The sequence below is a fragment of the Vicugna pacos genome, chromosome 16, assembly GCF_048564905.1.
Source record: "Vicugna pacos chromosome 16, VicPac4, whole genome shotgun sequence".
Classification (NCBI taxonomy): domain Eukaryota; kingdom Metazoa; phylum Chordata; class Mammalia; order Artiodactyla; family Camelidae; genus Vicugna; species Vicugna pacos.
In genome coordinates, this window is record NC_133002.1 from 45,285,559 (window position 1) to 45,303,338 (window position 17,780).

Genomic DNA, 17,780 nt, shown 5'->3' on the forward strand with positions numbered 1-17,780 from the left:
ACCGCCCCCTCCTGCTCCCCCTCCTCCACCTAAGCCTGAAGCGAAGAAGGAGGCAGCCAAGGATGAGCTCTCCGTGGGCCTGCGGAGCCTGATGTCCCGGGGCAGGTGCAAGGACCACAAGCCACGTGGCAGGCAGTCTCCCGGAAAGGGGGAGAAGCCTTCCAGCCAGGAGCCAGGTTCCTCGGGGAAACCAGTCTCCCCGGAGACAGTGGACCCCTCAGAGAAGCCAGGCTCCCCAGCCAGGCCTGAAACCCCAGGAAAGCAGTGTCCCCCAGCCCTACCAGAAAAGCTCGCGGACTCAGGCTCTGCTGGCCCAAAGTCGAACCTCACAGGATTGTGGCAGAACAAGTCACCAGTCCCTGATGTGCAGCAGGAGGTATCTGAGTGTGTCACTAACCTCCCGTTCCCTTCACTGCCCTCTCCTGAGGGCTGGCCGCCTGGCAGCTGGCTTCACCAAGGCTCTTCAGCAAACCCTGCATGACTGAGAAGCTGGGCCCGGGCCATGTGCTGACAGCAGCGCTGCATGGCCTTCCTTCTCCAAACGCCGGAACCCAGGGGGCCTGTTAACTAGCATGTGGCTGCTCTTCTGCACTTTTGTGTGGGAGTTGGGGCCTGGGCCCCAGCTGCACAGTGTCAGCTTAAGGCTTCAGATCCCAAGTTAAGGATCAGAGTCTTAGTAGATCAGTGCGAGGGCAGAGGGACAGAATTTCTGGGGTCAGGGGCCTGTGCTTGCATCCCATCCCCGCTACTCACTCCTGTGAGACCTTAGCATCTCTGAGCCTTCGTCTGTCAGATGGGAGTAACATAGGTCTAACAGTCTCTCCTCTGAAGCCCTTGGGGCCAGAAGTATTTTGTAAATTAGTAATTTTTGTATTTGAGAGTGTCATACAAATGACATAATGAGCAGCAACCTGTGACCAAACACATGAATATTTCCACAGGAAATTAGGAATGTTCATGCCGCAGGAGGAAGAGAGTATAAACAGCTTTTGCCACCAAAATAATCAAGAAAATTCTTTTGTTTTGGAGGACTTTTTGGATTTTGGTATTGCAAATAAGAGATACTCCGTGCTTTGAAGTGTTGCTGTGAAGATTATAAAGGATATAGGGAATGAATGCTCCAAGTCCAGTCCCTGGCCTGGTGGGTGCCCAGTAAATGGTCTCATTGATAGTGATGCTGATAACAGTAATTATTGGTACCATCACTGCCATCGCTACTTCCTTAGGCCTGCCCAGCAGTCCCCTCTGGCGGCAGGACTCTTGAGGAGCTCTGGGCCTGGGTAGCAAATGGGCACAGTGGGCCCCCTTCAGATCTGGGGCCTCTCCTGTCCACAAAGTGCCCTCTGGGTTGGACAGGAGGCTGAGAGGCACAGGAGAGGGCCGAGGATGATCTGTCCAGCCTTTTCCTTTGGAAGGTGATGCCTGCTTGGCTGGTCCTTAGGTTGGGGACTGTTCTCTTCAGGCTTTCTCTTTTTGTGGATCCTTCTGGGGCCTCATGGGGTTGCGTGAGGTGGGTGGGATGCGTCAGGTTTCACCACTGCTTCTCTGTGCTCTTGCCTGCTACTTCTGGCTGGAAGGGGACAGTCAGGGGGATGGGGGGCAGGGTACCACCTTAAGGCCTGTCCTGTCTCCCAGGCCCTAGAGGCCCTCTCTGACTGCTACCTTCTAGGATTCCTCAGGCCCCAGAACCCTCCTTGCTCCCCATTCCATTCTTCCTGAGCTTTTAGAACTCAAAAAGGAACAGGTGGTGGCTTCCCCTACCCTCCTAGCTCACTCTGAATCAGGGAGGTGACCTCCTGGCACACAAGAGCTAGCAGAGGCATTTTGGCCCAACAGGCAGGGTTGTGAGGTGAACCACCAGTCCCTAAGAACCTTCAAGGAGCCAGAGAGTGTCATGTGCTGGTTCCTGGGCCAGCTGCCCTCCCTCTGGCCTCTCACTAGGGTGGAGTTGGGCTGAGATGGGCCCTGACCTGGAGTTCAGCCCCCTGTCACCTGGGCCTAGGGCAGGGGCCAGAGGATGTGTGGGAGAACAAGGCCATCCTGTGCTGGGGTGGTGGGAAGAAATAACCCTAGAACCCCCAGGCACCTGTTTTTTTCTCACTTGGCTTGCCTCCCTGACCCTACTCTACTTACCCATGGGGTCCCAGTGGCTTCCTGAGCTAGAAGCTTGGCATGCTGTGTCCCCACCATTCCCTGGGCCGGGACTAATAGTGATTTGACCTTTAGGCAGGAGCTGCCCCCGAGGTCCGGCTGACCCCTACAGAGGAGGCCCACCAGCGGCTTGAGAGGATCTTCACAGCTTCTGTAATGCCACCTCTCACCTGTGGTTTCCCCAGTCCCTGGTCCTCCTCTTGCTGGGGCTGGTCGCCAGACTGTGTGTGTCTGTGTCTAGGAGCACCTGACAACAGAAGGGTGGCTCCCTGGTGGCCTGGGGGCCCTCATATGGGCTTCCTACTTGGAAACATGAGAGAAGGGCTCTGTGAAGGGTCTGAGCACAGGGAGGCCTGTTCCTCCAGGGAGCCCATGGGAGGGGCCCTTCTTGGCTGGAGATCCAGCCCCCTTCTCTGGTGCCAGTCTCTTGCTCTGGAGGACATGCCTTGGTGCCAGGGCCTGGTGGGTGTGAGGCAGAGAGCTGACACTCCCCTTTTTTGATGCCCTGGCTCTCCAGACCCAGGTGGGGCCTGTTAACTCCTTGCCCATTTCTAAGAGGGAGTGGCTGACTCCCCATCTTCCCCAGAAAGGCCTTTAAGTAACCAGACAGAGAGGTCAAGGCTGGCCACAGGGTCTGCCGACAGTCCCTTGGTTCTTGGGTAGTGGGTGGGTGACCCTGGGTGGGGTGATGCCTGTGCTTGCCATGGGGTGGTGACTGGTGCAGGTGTGCAGTGGGGGGCTTGAGGAAGGGGTCCTGGATTTAGGGCTGCTGGTGGGCTTGTTTGATGAAATATGTAGGCGTAACAGCTCTGAAGGGCTGCCCTTGGCATGGGGAGTGGCACCCTTGGGTGTGTGTTTGGAGGCCAGGGACAGCCTGTGCTGGGGTCCAGTGGCTACAGGGAAGCCAGGTTGGGAAGTGCCCAGGAGATAAGGCCAGAGGCTCCCAGGGGGCCCAGGCCCTGGCTGTGGTGAGGTGGCCCCTCCTGGCACACAGAAGAGGAGGCTAGTTCAGAATGGACTGAATGGCCAGCCCAGGACAGACTGTGGCCTGAGGCAGAGAGGCACTCTCCTGTCACAGGGAATGACTTATCAGAACATCTCTGAGGAATCTTATGGTACAAAGTGTTTCCTTTTACCAAGCAGGGCCTCTCCTTCCTGGTCTGGCTTCCCCTTGACTGGGTACAGTTCACTTGCCTAGACTGCCTCCCCCCAGCTCCCCCCACCTCCCGGTGCTGAGTCTCTCTCACCTCCACTTGGCCTAGGGTGCTTGCTGAAGGGGACGTGCCAACCTGCTTGTGTTCACCCCTCTTCTTCTCTCTCTCTCCTTTGCTTGCTGCTGGTAGCTGGACCCTGAGGCCGCCTCTCCTGCCCACAGCCAGGTAGTGTACTCCTGCCCCCCTCAGGAGCCCTCCGCTTCCTCCGGTGACCACCCGCCACCCCCGGCCTGTACCTGGGCTGGCGTCTGTGCTCGGGCCTCGTGCTGGAGTGTAAGGCCCCCTTCCCCTTCCGGCTCCCACCCGGTGTCTGGGGAGACCCCCAGGGGAGGCAATGCCAGGAGTTTGAGATGGGGCAGCTCTGTGCCAGGCCCTGGGTCAGTGTCTAGACTGTGTCACCACTTGAGTTTGGCCTCTGCAGTGCATGGTTCTTAGCCACTGAAGCCCAAGGGCCCGGCCAGAGTTTTGGTTTCTAGGTGTTTCAATTCTGTGCTCTCTGGGTAGAGAAAGCTGCAAAGTCTGAATCTCTACCAACCCCCACCCCCGCCCCCTGCCCACTCTTAAGCCTGACGATGCACATCCTCTGTCTCCACCTGCTGGCCAATGTGGGAAGCCATCTTCAGATTGGCTCTGAAGGAGTTAATTATAGGCCATGATCCTTTGATGTCACCTTTTCATTAGTCTGCAAATACCTGATCCATAGAACATGCCTATGCGAGACGAAGTTTTCACCTGTCTCATGATTTGAAAAAAAAAGTAATTTTGTTTTATAAAATTAATTTTTTTCAAGTATGAAAAAATCATTTTTTTGATACCTTCACGCAAATTAAAGCATTGACAGCCCCATAGTCCTCCTCCTCCTATTTGACAGGTAATTTCTCTGGTCCATGATATGCAGTCTGGAGACCGCTGTGTAGTCCAGCGTTCTGGCTCTATAGCCAAGAAGGACCATCAGCAAGGGAGGGGGTCACCTGAAGCCAGAATCCAACCTGGGAGTAGAACCCAGATCTTTTTCTTTCAGCTCCAAGAAATGTAACAAAGAACATACTTATTATTTTTTCTTTCCCTTTACAATCCCTCACCCAAGGAGTCAGTATTGCAAAACAGGGTCTATGCCTTGGCCCCAGGACTCATGAGAATGGGGGACTCCAGGAGAGTGATTGTACCTCATAGCTGGAGCTTTGGCTGTTCACGCCACAGGGGGTGACCATTCCCCTACAGGAGCCTGATGGGCCATGCAGCTGGGCCCCTCTCCTGTTTGCCCAGCTCAGGTCTTCTTAGTGGGTGCCAGGTTTGGCAGCCCCACAGCCTGACAGTGCCTGTGAATGCTTCTTTCTGATTGGTGATCGCTGGGGTTGCCAGGGGCTCCCAGCCCCTTTGTACCCATTCCATGCCCATCCATGTGGCGCACAAGTCTCCCCTGCCCCCACCTTGTGTCCCTGGCCTTGCTGCTTCATGTCCTTGTGTGGCCTTAGCATGTCCATGTGGGTCTGTGCACCTGTTTCCTCCTGAGGAGGAGCAGGGGGCTGGCTCGTGCACCTAGGCACTGCCCCCGCCCGGGAGAGCATCCTCTGGAGGGGAAGGCCAGGGCCAAGGTGAGGACTCAGGACCCACCCATCAGTTTGCACTAACATCCTCAGTAGACACTTCTCAGATCTTGAGGAAATGCCCCTTCCCAGCTTAGTGAGGGAGGGCCTATCAGGTGGATGAACGGAGAAGCTGGACGCGAGGGGTCATAGTAGCTGTGGCCCAGGGTGCGGGCGAAGGGCTCAGGAGACTCATCCTTCACAGGGAAGGCTTCACAGGGAAGGGACAAGAAGGAGGTAGTGATTTGCTTTCCTGGGAGCTGCTCTTTTCTGGGTACATTCCTCATGTGTCCCTGTCTTTCCAGACCCTCGGGGCTGGCATGTTCCCTAGCTCTGTGTCCCTGTCCTCGGGGCTCTGCAGGACCACCACTCCCTCCTGGCTTCCCCACCTTCTTCCTCTGATATCTCTGATGTCTCCTGTTCAATGTCTACCACCCACCTGTCCCCCTCGCTCAGTGGCTCATCCATAAGTCCTTCCCTTCATGTGTTTCCTCTCTCCTGTTGTCCTTGTCTGCTTTCCAGAACAGGGTCTGACTCTTTATTCTTCCCCTCTCTCTGACAGGTGAAGACAGAAGAGCAGATCGCAGCAGAGGAGGCCTGGTATGAGACAGAGAAGGTGTGGCTGGTCCATAAGGACGGCTTCTCCCTGGGTGAGTCTGGGGAGGCCCAGGGGGCAGATGCCTGGACCTCTCTGGTTTCAGGGCTGGGCAGTGGGTGTGCCTCCGGGTCTGGAGAGGGCTGGGTGGTGAGCAAGGAGAGGCTGATGATACAGTGGGAAGGAGGCAAGACCATGAAGGCCCCAAAGAGGGCTGTCATGGCTGCCCAGGTCCATGTATGTCTGTCTGTCCCTGCTGTGCAGCCAGTCAGCTCAAATCTGAGGAGCTCAGCTTGCCTGAGGGGAAGGTGCGTGTGAAGCTAGACCATGATGGAGCCATCCTGGATGTGGACGAGGATGACGTGGAGAAGGTTCGTAGGTGGCTGGTGGAGGGCACAGAGGGTAGGCTGGGCCAGGCAGGCTGTCCAATGGCAGAGCAGACCGGAGCTGCCTTTTCACTGCCCCCCACCCTCGTCCTGTCACACAGGCTAATGCTCCCTCCTGCGACCGTCTAGAGGATCTGGCCTCACTGGTGTACCTCAACGAGTCCAGTGTCCTGCACACGCTGCGCCAGCGCTATGGCGCCAGCCTGCTGCACACATACGCCGGCCCCAGCCTGCTTGTCCTCAGCCCCCGTGGGGCCCCAGCTGTGTACTCTGAGAAGGTGCGGACCCCCTCGGCTGCCATGCAACTCCACAGATCCACCCACCCTTTACCCACTCCACATTCCTGGGCTCTGCCCTTTCCCCTTGGCATCCCATGGGGCTCCTGTCCACTCACAGTGACCTTGGGAAGAGGAGTCACTTCAAGGAGTGGGAACAGAAGGCCTTCCCCTGACCTCTCACAGAGGCCAGGACTTGGCTGGCATCTGCATTTCCATGCATGGCCTTAGACTAAGAACCCCCTAGCTCCTCTGGAGTGGAAAACCCAAAAAGATGGGGGCTTTGGGGATAAGGGCTGTCTGGGCGGGACCAGCTTAGAGCCTCCATCGCTTCCTTCTGTCTCTCCTGTGCCCAAGGTGATGCACATGTTCAAGGGGTGTCGACGGGAGGACATGGCCCCCCACATCTATGCCGTGGTGCAGACTGCGTACAGGGCAATGCTGATGAGCCGTCAGGACTAGTCCATCATCCTCCTGGGCAGTAGTGGCAGTGGCAAGACCACCAGCTGCCAGCACCTGGTGCAGTATTTGGCCACCATTGCAGGCACCAGTGGGAACAAGGTGTTTTCTGGTGAGGCAAGGGCAACTGGGAAAACAGAATGGGCTGGAGGTGGGGCTGGGGATGGAGCCCTCACCTAGGTGCCAGCTCTTTTTCTCTCTGGCCTTTCCATGTCCTCAAAACCCCTCTATCCCTGATAGTTCTGGTCTGATTAACTCCAGGCTTTCAGGTGCTGGGAGAACAGACATGGGCTGGGCCTCTGGAGCCTGTGGCTGGGGGTGAGCTGCCCCTGGCTTTCCTGATGGCCCCTGGGCCTGTCTTCTGCAGTGGACAAGTGGCAGGCTCTGTACACTCTCCTGGAAGCCTTTGGGAACAGCCCCACCGTCATGAACGGCAACGCCACCCGCTTCTCCGAGATCCTTTCCCTGGACTTTGACCAAGCCGGCCAGGTGGCCTCAGCCTCCATCCAGGTGAAGGGACACTCAGGAGAGTAGGAGATTGGCCGCCTGATTTCATGCCCTAGAAATCAGGCTCTCCCCTGTGCCTCAATTTCCTGGGATTCTGCCCCAACAAAATGGATCCTGGCACCAGCAGGGCTGGCCTGCTTTGCCCTAGCCTTCACACTCTGTCCCTTCCCACCCCCACCCCCCACCACATGCCTCCTGCCTTGCACGGGGCACAGCTCAGCTTCCTGCCCATCCTGGGGTTGCCCGCACCCTAGTTGGGGCCCTGGCCCCTGCTCAGGGACTTCTCTCAGGCTGATTGACCCAGGGAGGACTGGTCTGTCAGTAGAGTAAGGCCTGGCTGAGGCTGATTCCTTCCGTGCTAAATGGAATATCTCACCACAACTTTGTGCTGTGCCTGGGGGCTGGGCAGGGTGGCAGGGTCTGTGTTTTCCTCCCCAGCTCTGGTTCCTGCCCCAGGTTTGACCGTGAGGCGATCTGGCCTCTGGTTGAGCACCTTGAGAATAAGATGCAGCTGCTGGTTCCCTTGGGCCTGGCTCTTTCTGGTGTGGGAGGGAGGAGCTGTCCCAGCACCGCCCTCCTTGCCCACATACCCTCTATCCTGTGCCGCAGACGATGCTTCTGGAGAAGCTGCGTGTGGCTCGGCGTCCAGCTGGTGAGGCCACATTCAACATCTTCTACTACCTGCTAGCCTGTGGGGATGGCACCCTCAGGTGAGATGGGACAGAGGGAACAGGGAGGATGCCCTGGACTCCCGCGCACTGGCGGCTCCCAGGCCTTGCCACTTGACCGCATCCCACGCTGGCTGTTTATTGCATGCCTGCCACGGGTTAGGCTTTGAGCTAGGCGCTGGGGATGGCGAGATGAATGAGCCAAAGGCCCTGCCTAGCAGGAGCTCCCTGGTCCTGGGCATGAGTCTTGGCTATATGTGAGGGGCACCAGTGACCCTTCAGTATACCCAAGGCCTAGCTAGGATCGCTGCTGCACATGAAGCCAGTTCTGGAGATCTGGGGGTCAGGGACTTGCCTGCAGTTACATGGCTAATGTGGGACTGAGCTGATGTTTGAACCCACACAGGGGCCAAAAGCCCAAGCCATTTCCGGTGCCCTCCACGCTGGCCTCCCTGCCTCCACATTGGCTCCTCCGCCAGGCTCTTCCCTTTAGACCTTCAGACTTGCTGTCTGTGTTCACTGAAATAAAGGATAAATGATAAGGCTGAGCAAGCAGCCCAGGGCACTATCCTCTTTAGCTCTTCTTGTAATAAGGGCACAGTCTCTGTCCTGGCTGGACTCCACCTTCAGGCAGTTTCCCTGCTCCCGTCCAGGGGTCTAGCTGGACACTCACCAGGGCATCTCTGGTGACCTATCCTAGGTCCAACCAAGTGTCTAGGCCAATTAGGAAAGGCAGCAGCAGCTGGCCTGACAGGAGGGCATGATGGACAGACAGAACTGGATCTGGAAGCTGAGTATCTGCCTCCAGCCTGGTAGGGAGAGGGCCTTGGCATGGCGACCAAGCACGGAGCTGATGCCTCGTTTGTACCCCTAGGACAGAGCTCCACTTGAACCACTTGGCAGAGAACAACGTGTTTGGGATTGTGCCACTGGCCAAGGTGAGGGGCCTGTGGGGAGAGGGTTGGCACCCCTGGGCCTGGGGGTAGGAGAAGCTTCAGATGGCCCTGAGTGCCCCCTGGGAGTAGCAGGAGCCTAGCTCCGGCTGGGGAGCTCTAGCCTAGCCTTGGCCTCCCTGAGGGTCCAGCAGGAAGGGAGAGCCCCTCTGAGATCTGGTGCCAGTGTGCCCATCTGTCCCTGCAGCCGGAGGAGAAGCAGAAGGCAGCTCAACAGTTCAGTAAGCTACAGGCAGCCATGAAGGTGCTGGGCATCTCCCCCGATGAACAGAAAGCCTGCTGGCTCATCCTGGCTGCCATCTACCACCTGGGGGCTGCTGGCGCCACCAAAGGTAACCTGCAGTGGGTCCCCACAGCCTGGCTGGTCATCTTGGGGGTCCTGCCCACTCCCATTTGTCCTCGCCCAGCACGGACTCCTCTGTTGTCAGACTCCCCTCTTTTGCTTGTGCTGCTTCCCAGTCCCCCTCATCAGAGCTGCAGGCTCCACATGCCTGGAGAAGTGTCTCTGCCAGTGATGGCCAGAGGCCGGGACTGAGTGGCGGTGACTGGGAGCATTGTGAAGAGTGGGAGGAGGGGGTTGGGGGTTTGGAGGCTGAGGAGAAAGAGAAGGGCACTAATTCAGAGCTGTCCCCCTGGAATAACCCTCCTTCTTGTTCCCTTCCTGACAGAGGCTCTCGAGGAGCAAGCGGGTAACTGACCTTGACCCCTTCCTGGGGTGTAGGGGCCACCTTGCCCCATCTTGGTGCTTGCCCTGGGCTCTCTCTAGGGGCTGGGCTTGGTCTATCATAGCAGAGGGCACTGGCCTGGGAGAAGCCCCAGGATTGAGGGTGGAGAGGTTACCTGCTGGCAGTGGGGCGTCTCTGGAGTTCCAGAAATAGGTGCTTCTACCTGTTTTGTATCCATCTCAGGATGCCCTCTATGGGGCTTAGGTGGGGGAGGGTGTGTTACTCCTGGGGTTCCCCAAGGCCAGTTTTCCCTGGATCTTCCCTTCTCTCCACTGGTTTGGTAGTAGGTGCCTCTTCCTCTTGCATGTCAGGGTGGAGGCCACTAGAGGGCAGCAGGCACCGCGGTATTGAATGGACTGCAGCTTCAGCATTTGTGCCTGGGGTCTTGCGAATGGCAAGAGCTTGGTGTGGCTTGGAGGAGCTCCTTTGCCTTCCTCTGAGATTACACTGATGGGCTGGTGCTCCCAGCGCCTCTTCACCCTTTTCTCCTTCAGTTTAGGAAAAGGGATGCTGCCTTTGAACAGCATCTCAGGCTTTGGCTTCATCTTCCTCTGGGATGTGAAGGGCCCCAGGCTGCTTAGCAGAAGTGAGGAAGCACCGGTGGGTGGATGGCAGGGTGGGTGCATGCAGGAACAGGTGTCTGGGTGTTAGTCTCCTTATGATCCCAGCAGGTGGCATTCCTGCCAAAGAGGAAGCAGGCTCTGAATTAAAGAAGTTGTCTCCAGACTGTGTTGGTGGGCAGGTGGGTGGGCGTGTGGCTATGTCTTGAGGAAGTTCTTTCACTCTGAGGTGACAGCCTCCAGGTTTCCTGTAACCCTGCTCAGCGCTGACTGCAAGGGGAAAGCTCGGTGCATCAGCACGTGGACCTTGTTGAGCAGTCTGTTACCTCCTCAGAGCTTCCAGTACTTTCTAGGGGTGTGTGTGGGTGTATGTGGTAGAAAGTCTTTGTGGGTCTCGTGGGTCTCTTTCTGTGTGTGTCAGTGTGATCACATCCACAGACTCTTGATGCTGTGAGTGTGTGCTCACGTGTGTGTTTTCGTGTTTCTGAGTCTGAATGGGGTTGTGTTTTCTCTCCTGCTCATCCTCACAAAGCCCCGCCCTCCACGGTCCCTCCCCTGGGCCCAGCGGGCTCAGCTGATGACTGTTTGCTAACACGCTGTTTTTCTTTGCATGCTGCATGCTGGTCCTTTGCCTTACAGAAGCTGCTGAAGGTAAAACCTTGTTTCTTGTTAGCTTTCCCTAATTGCCGCGATTAGAGGCTTGTGGGCGGCTCCCCCTCCCCTGCGGCTTTCTTGCCTCTCTGCTGTTGGGCCGCAGTGGGTGTTTGTGGTCTCCCCTGGCAGATGTCTAGGGGTAAGGGGGAGGGTCCTAATGTGTTCCTGGAACGGGGAGGCACCAGTGCCTTCCTGAGACGCGGTGGTTCTTGTGCTCATCATAGCGGAGCTGGCTCCTGCTCTGCCTGTCTGTCCTTGCCCACGTTGGCAGCTGGAGCCAAGCCCTCTAAAGGGGTTTTCACAGCCGACTGGGAGCCCTCTGGCGGCAGCAGTTTGGAGTTACCTCCTCTTTTAGGACCTGCTCTTTCTCTCCAGCCCCAAGGGACACAGGAAGCGCTGGCAGCTGCCTGCTGTCCCTGTTTTGCCTGAAGCCCTGCTGGTGTCATCAGGGCTTGTTTTACCCTCTGGAAGGCACCTGCTCCCTTGTCCTCTAGGATCGAGGGAGCTGAAGGGCACAGTGGTTATCAAACAGCCTAAGGAGGAAGACCCAAGATGCCAGATCCTCTTTTCTACCCCATAGCTGGGCGCAGGCAGTTTGCCCGCCATGAGTGGGCCCAGAAGGCTGCCTACCTGCTGGGCTGCAGCCTGGAAGAGCTCTCCTCGGCCATCTTCAAGCACCAGCACCAGGGCGGCACCCTGCAGCGCTCCACCTCCTTCCGCCAGGGCCCTGAGGAAAGCAGCCTAGGGGATGGCACAGGTACCCTGAGCCCCTTTGCTGGTGGATGTCCCCGGAGGCCTCTTCCAGGGCTGGTTGCCATCTCTGGGGCAGGCAGACTGCTGGGGTGAATAGATGCTTCAATTAGGAGGAGAGACCCAACCCAGGGCTGTGTGCTGACTTGGCCTGGGTGGGTAGGGAGCACACCCAGGTGGGGAGTCCCAAGGAGCAGGAGATACAGTTGACCCTCCTGCTCCACAGGCCCCAAACTGAGTGCGCTGGAGTGCTTGGAGGGCATGGCGTCCGGCCTCTACAGCGAACTCTTCACGCTTCTCATCTCCCTGGTGAACAGGTGAGTGCCAGGCAGGGCCCAGGAGCTCCCTCTTCCTGTCCTGACAAAGGTGGGGTTGATGCCTTTGTGCTTATGTGATCGCTAGGCAGAGCCGTTCTCCACCAGCAGAGGGCTCACTGTCCCTGCAGGCAGGAGAGGCCCGTCGTCCCCACAGGATCTGGGCACTAAGACAGTGATGGGGATCGGGCTCGGTGCAGGGGGCGCTGCTGAGGCAGGGACACTGCCCTGGACAGCTCTGACCCAGACTCTCCCTCTGAAGGGCTCTCAAGTCCAGCCAGCACTCGCTGTGCTCTATGATGATTGTGGACACTCCTGGCTTCCAGAACCCTGAACAGGGTGGGTCAGCCCGAGGGGCCTCCTTTGAAGAGCTGTGCCACAACTACGCCCAGGACCGGCTGCAGAGGCTCTTCCACGAGCGCACTTTTGTACAGGAATTGGAAAGATACAAGGAGGTAGCACTTGACCTTGCGTCTGCCTGCCCCCCACCTTCAGGCTCGCCTTCTGACCTTGGCACCCTCAGGGAGGGCATCTGTGGATGTCGGAAGGCACCACTTTCCCCGCTCTTTACCCTTTGACATTTCTGTCCCCTTCTGCTCTCCAGGGCAGGAGGCTTTTCCTGCCCAGGCTACATTCTTTCTTTGTGGAGAATTTGCTCTCCAGGAAGCCAAAGATGCATTCAGGGTTCCTGGGAGCCCCTCTTTGCCCACCTTCAAGGCACCTGCCTAGGCCCTGGGTACTACAGCCATGCAGTTCCTGCCTCCGCATGTGTCAGACCTGGCCTTCCCTGTCTCCTGATCTGTTAGGATGGTGACCAAGTATTTAGACCCCCTCCCCCATAAAGGGGTGTCCCAGATAGGATCTGGAAACCCTACCTTGTATGGAGATGAGTTGAACAAGCTAGGAAAAATGTTTATCTTGGTTGAGAGAAGATTCAGGAGGAAAATGATCATTGTCTTCAAGTGTTTCAAGGATGAGCATGTGAAATAGAGAGTGGGCTCACTCCATGGAGCCTAATTAGCAGCATAAGTAACAGGGATATGCACGTGACTGTAGCTCACTGCACAGGGAGGTTAGCTGACCAGAGAAACAGGCTGGTGCCTTGAGAGGTGTGGAGTGTTTGTCAGTCGGGCTGCTGGAGGGGAGCTCCTGCTCGCATGGGAGATTGGCCTTGCTGACCCCAACGTCCCCTCCTGGCCTGCTCATACGCTGTACCCCACACCAGGCCCCGTTCTCACCACTGCTTCACCTTTCTTCCTAGGAGAACATCGAGCTGGCGTTTGACGACTTGGAGCCAGCCACGGACGACTCTGTGGCTGTTGTCGACCAAGCCTCCCATCAGTCCCTGGTAGGAATCCCAGGGAGGGCCTGGGCTGGCCTCTCTCACCTCTCCCATTCCTCTTCCTCAGCAGAGCCCTCCCTGTGGGAGCTGCTGTCGCCGGTGCCACCGTAGGCTGGGGGCGCCCAGCAGTCAGGCCCAGACACCAAGCGTGTTAGTGCTGCGTGCCCTGCCCCTCGGCTCTCAGCCAGTGTGATCAGGAAGATGGCACTTTCTTCTGCCCTGGTGCAAAGGGGAGCACAGCCCCTGGGTGTCTGAGCCAGGCGGGAGGTGTACCTCTTCTCTTACCAGATGGGCTCAGGCCCTTTCCCAGCCGTGCCTCGAGTGTGTCTGCCAGGAGTCCTGGTACCACCTCCTTTGTGGTGAGGGCCTGGCTGGACCCAGAGGAACCTGGTCATCCCCTCCATTGTCCCCACATAGAAGACTGGTGCCGCCTAGCAGAGCAGGGTGGGGAGGTGGCCTTCCGCCCAAACAGAGAGGATATAAACGCCCACTGAGGGGCTGTGTGGATGTGAGCCATCGCCCCTCATTCTGGTGATGGGCTTTGTCACCCTTTGGGCCAGTGTCTTGGGCACCTTGCTGCCTGGGGGCTGGCTGGCCTGATGAGCACTAGGCGTTGGTGAATGTCTTCAATTAGGGAGGTTGTATAAAGCACTTTATTGGGGAATCGGCATTTTTGCCAGGTTGCTGGTTTCTCTCCTCTGCCTTGAGCCCTGCCTCCCTCTCCCTCCTTCCTGTGAGAAGGCCCTGTCAGGCTGGCACAGGGCGTAGGGCCCCAGGGAGGGTGTGTCCCCCTGGGACAGGTACTTAAAGTACCCAAATTCCACATCCCCCCAGGGAAGCTGGCTTTTCTTCCTGTCACCTGGGCCCCTGCGGTGGCCTCCCCTGAGAACCTTCGCCATTTCCAGGAGGTGTGGAGACGTCAGCCCGCGTGGCTTAGGAGCAGCAGTGGGCCTCATTTAATATGCCTGGGAGGTGACGCCCAGAGGGTGAGGGCAACATGGGGCTTGCCCAGCCCTCCCCACCTCTGAGGGGCCGAGGGTAGAGGAGAGGCTCTGGATGTGGGCTTGGGTTACTGAGAAGACTTCAATCATTGCTGACTTTGCACATGAGACCTAGGAATCAAATTGCTGGGGGCTTCTCTCTCTGATCTCTTCCCAGCCCCTCTTCCTCCTTGCTGCCCACTTCTTCCACCAGATGCAGCAGTGAGGGGCAGGAGCTGCAGTGTGTGTGTGTGTGTGTGTGTGTGTGTGTATACACGTACGCACGCGCACAGCATATTCAGAGTGTGTGGCTGGGGCCAGGGCTCCACGTGACAGTGTGGGATTTCTCTGCTTCCCCACAGGTCCGCTCACTGGCCCGCACAGATGAGGCTAGGGGCCTACTGTGGTTATTGGAAGAGGAGGCACTGGTGCCAGGGGCCACTGAGGATGCCCTGCTGGAGCGCCTTTTCTCCTACTATGGCCCCCAGGAAGGTGACAAAAAAGGTAGGTGGCACCCCTGGAGCGCCGTTCCTCTGCTTCCTCTCCAGAGAACCACCTATACCAGGCCAGTTGGCACTGCTCGGAGCTCACTGAGTCCATGGGCATTTTGGGGCCTGTGCCCTGATGATCTGAACCTTGCTTCCCGGACTCTCAGGCCAAAGCCCTCTCCTGCGCAGCAGCAAACCGCGCCACTTTCTCCTGGGCCACAGCCACGGCACCAACTGGGTGGAGTACAACACGGCTGGCTGGCTGAGTTACACCAAGCAGAACCCAGCCACCCAGAACGCCCCCCGACTCCTGCAGGACTCCCAGAAGTAAGAGCGCCACTCACTCAGCCCATCCCAGTTTCTCTTCTTACTGTTTGAAGATTTCTCTGCAGTGTCTCTGTCGGATATGGGACGTGCAGCCCCAGCCCAGATAAGCCAGACGCCTGGCCGTGGGGGTGGTTGTGTGTCCTAGGCTCTGGGAGAAGGAACAACCTCTACTGCTCCGTGAATGTGACTTCTTTCCTTCCTTTGCCTCCCCTCCTTTGGTAGAAAAATCATCAGCAACCTGTTCCTGGGCCGGGCGGGTGGAGCCACGGTGCTCTCAGGCTCCATTGCGGGCCTGGAGGGCGGCTCGCAGCTAGCGCTGCGCCGGGCCACCAGCATGCGGAAGACCTTCACCATGGGGATGGCAGCTGTCAAGAAGAAGTCCCTGTGCATCCAGATTAAGCTGCAGGTGGTAAGTGTGCCAGCTCGGGCCGCGGGGCACTTCCCGGCCCCTGGCAGGTGACTGGGGCCTCCTGGGCACACTCAGGGCATCAGTGCCCACTCAGCAGCCCACCTGCATTGATTACTGCTGGTGGGTCCTCTTTCAGTGCTGCTGCCTGTGAGTGGCCACCCAGGCCTAGTATGGGCAGAGTTGTCCAGGCTTAGGACATTCTGGCCAGGGATGGGACACCTGCTATCCTGCATGGAAGGGAGATGCTGTTGCTGGTCCCTGATCTCTTGGGCTGTGGATGTCAGAGCCCACTGAAGGCTGTATCTTCCTATTTGGCAGGATGCCCTCATCGACACCATCAAGAAGTCAAAGCTGCATTTCGTGCACTGCTTCCTGCCTCTGGCAGAGGGCTGGGCCGGGGAGCCCCGTTCCGCCTCCTCCCGCAGAGTCAGCAGCAGCAGTGAGCTGGACCTGCCCCCAGGAGACCACTGCGAGGCCGGGCTCCTGCAGCTGGAGGTGCCCCTGCTCCGTGCCCAGCTCAGGGGCTCCCGCCTGCTTGATGCCATGCGCATGTACCGCCAAGGTGGGGGCCCCCTTCCCTCTCAACTCCTGCCTCTCTCCAAGAGCTCCCCCTCCCCCTCCCCACCTCCCAAACAGGGCCCATGGGGCTAGAGGGGTGCTGCTCCTCTCCTGCCTCCTGCTGGCCCTACATCTTTCTGCTGCTGCCTCCTCTGTGGATCTCTCCTTATGTCTCTCCAGACCAGTCTGTTCCTTTCTCTTTTTCTTCCCAGCCTGCTGGCTATCCTTTCCCTTCCACATTCCTGTCCTCTTCATCCCCTCCCCTCCCCACTCCACATGCCCTGTTCCCACAGCTCCCTCCTTCCCCCTTCCCTGGTTTGGATGGGTCAGCTCTGCCCACGGCAGCAGACCCAGTACCCTCGTGGAGAAATTGCCTCTAAGAGCAGGCCAGCCCCACAATGAGAAATGAGGTGCTAAATCTTTCTGAAAAACTTAAAATTCCCAAGAAAGGTCAAATAGACCCTTTTTGTGGACCCATCTGGAGGAGGGAATAGAGAGGGTGATAATAATAATAATAATAATAATAATAATAAAACAAAACCCTTAGAGCATTGTTCTAAACTCATCACACACATGAACTCAGTCCTCACAACAACTTCATGAGATGTAAGTACTAATATCATCCCCTGATAAGGAGACAGGTTCAGAGACGTTCAGTAGTTTGCCCAAGGTCATACAGCTTGTGAGTGGCAGTGTGGGATTTGACCCAAGCAGATCACTTCTGAGTTCATGCCCCTTGGGTAGGGTTTCATTTGCCTGAGAAGTTATGAGTTGCCAGGTTTCTACCTTTGTCCCTTAGTGGAAAGGGTGGGCAGTGTCCCACTCACCCACAGCCAGGTCCCCTTGAGACATCCCCAGGGGCACTGTCATTTCTTCTTGGCAGCCAAAGCCAGGAAACGGGCTCCCTGCCCTACTCTAAATAAATCATCGATCTGTCCCCACGTTGTGCTATGGAGTTGGTGTTTATTATTTCAAAACCAGATTGTTACTGCTCTGAACCAAAATCAATGTGCTTTATTCAAACAAGCAGATCGATGAGGCCAGCAGCAGCCAGCCCCCCTCCCCTCTCCCAGCCCCCAGCCACCATCGATAGCGCTGATGATTAATTAAGATGCCAGGCGTCCGGACCTGCTATCCCAGCCCATCAATTTAATTGCAATTCAGATACAATCAATAGCTCACTTTGTCTTGGCCCCTCAGCAGCCCCTGCCTCCTGTTTCAATTATCAGGCACATGCATCAGCCTCATCTCCCAGTTGGAGGGTTTCCCAGAGCTACTATTCCCATGTAGTGGAGAGAGCCCCCGAGTGGCTGTCAGGAGCCCAGGTCTGGAGTCCAGTTCTACCATCAGCTGCAGCCTTTGTGTCTGACCTTGAACAAGCCAGGTGCCCTACCTCCAGACCTCAGTTTCCACGTCTGGAGGATGTGTTGTGTCTGGCCTTTTTGGTTTGAAATTCTATGTTTCTATAGGAGTGGGTCTCTTGGTCCTCTGCTTGGGTCCTTTGGTGTCCTTGAGGTACCTCAGGGTAACCTCTCGCTGGCCACCTTCCTGACCTTGCTCCAAGTCAGAAGCCGCCTCCTCCTTTCCCTGACCTTAAGACCAGACAGTAGGAGATCTCTGTTAGAAGTAATACTCTTTAGAGAAAAAGAATCTATAAGATTTTTTGGTCACCTGGCCTAGGGCCCAACGTCAGGAGCAGGCAGGAGGGGAGCCCTTTCTGATACCTTGCTTCAGTGGACTGGGAAAAGGAAGGGAGCCTTTTACTGAACACCCGCCGACTAAGCCAAGCTGTACTTTCTCCATATCTTCTCATTTAAGTCCCATGACTACCATGCAAGATAACTAGTAGGGCCCTCCTTTAAAGAGGAGGAAACCAAGG

The 17,780-nt window shown here is 57.2% G+C and overlaps 1 protein-coding gene across 1 annotated transcript in view; it reads left to right on the top strand.

The window, feature by feature from the left end:
* LOC140686159 (unconventional myosin-XVIIIa-like) overlaps nucleotides 1-17,780 on the top strand; it is a 67,888-nt gene that overhangs the window by 42,735 nt on the left and 7,373 nt on the right. Inside the window, 18 exon segments of the mRNA XM_072939140.1 lie at nucleotides 3,495-3,530; nucleotides 5,514-5,601; nucleotides 5,811-5,917; nucleotides 6,034-6,210; nucleotides 6,565-6,778; nucleotides 7,034-7,176; nucleotides 7,783-7,883; nucleotides 8,716-8,779; nucleotides 8,982-9,126; nucleotides 9,463-9,483; nucleotides 11,314-11,490; nucleotides 11,710-11,800; nucleotides 12,060-12,252; nucleotides 13,059-13,145; nucleotides 14,482-14,623; nucleotides 14,775-14,934; nucleotides 15,157-15,343; nucleotides 15,662-15,905. Coding sequence (XP_072795241.1) covers nucleotides 3,495-3,530; nucleotides 5,514-5,601; nucleotides 5,811-5,917; nucleotides 6,034-6,210; nucleotides 6,565-6,778; nucleotides 7,034-7,176; nucleotides 7,783-7,883; nucleotides 8,716-8,779; nucleotides 8,982-9,126; nucleotides 9,463-9,483; nucleotides 11,314-11,490; nucleotides 11,710-11,800; nucleotides 12,060-12,252; nucleotides 13,059-13,145; nucleotides 14,482-14,623; nucleotides 14,775-14,934; nucleotides 15,157-15,343; nucleotides 15,662-15,905 — 2,377 coding nt within the window.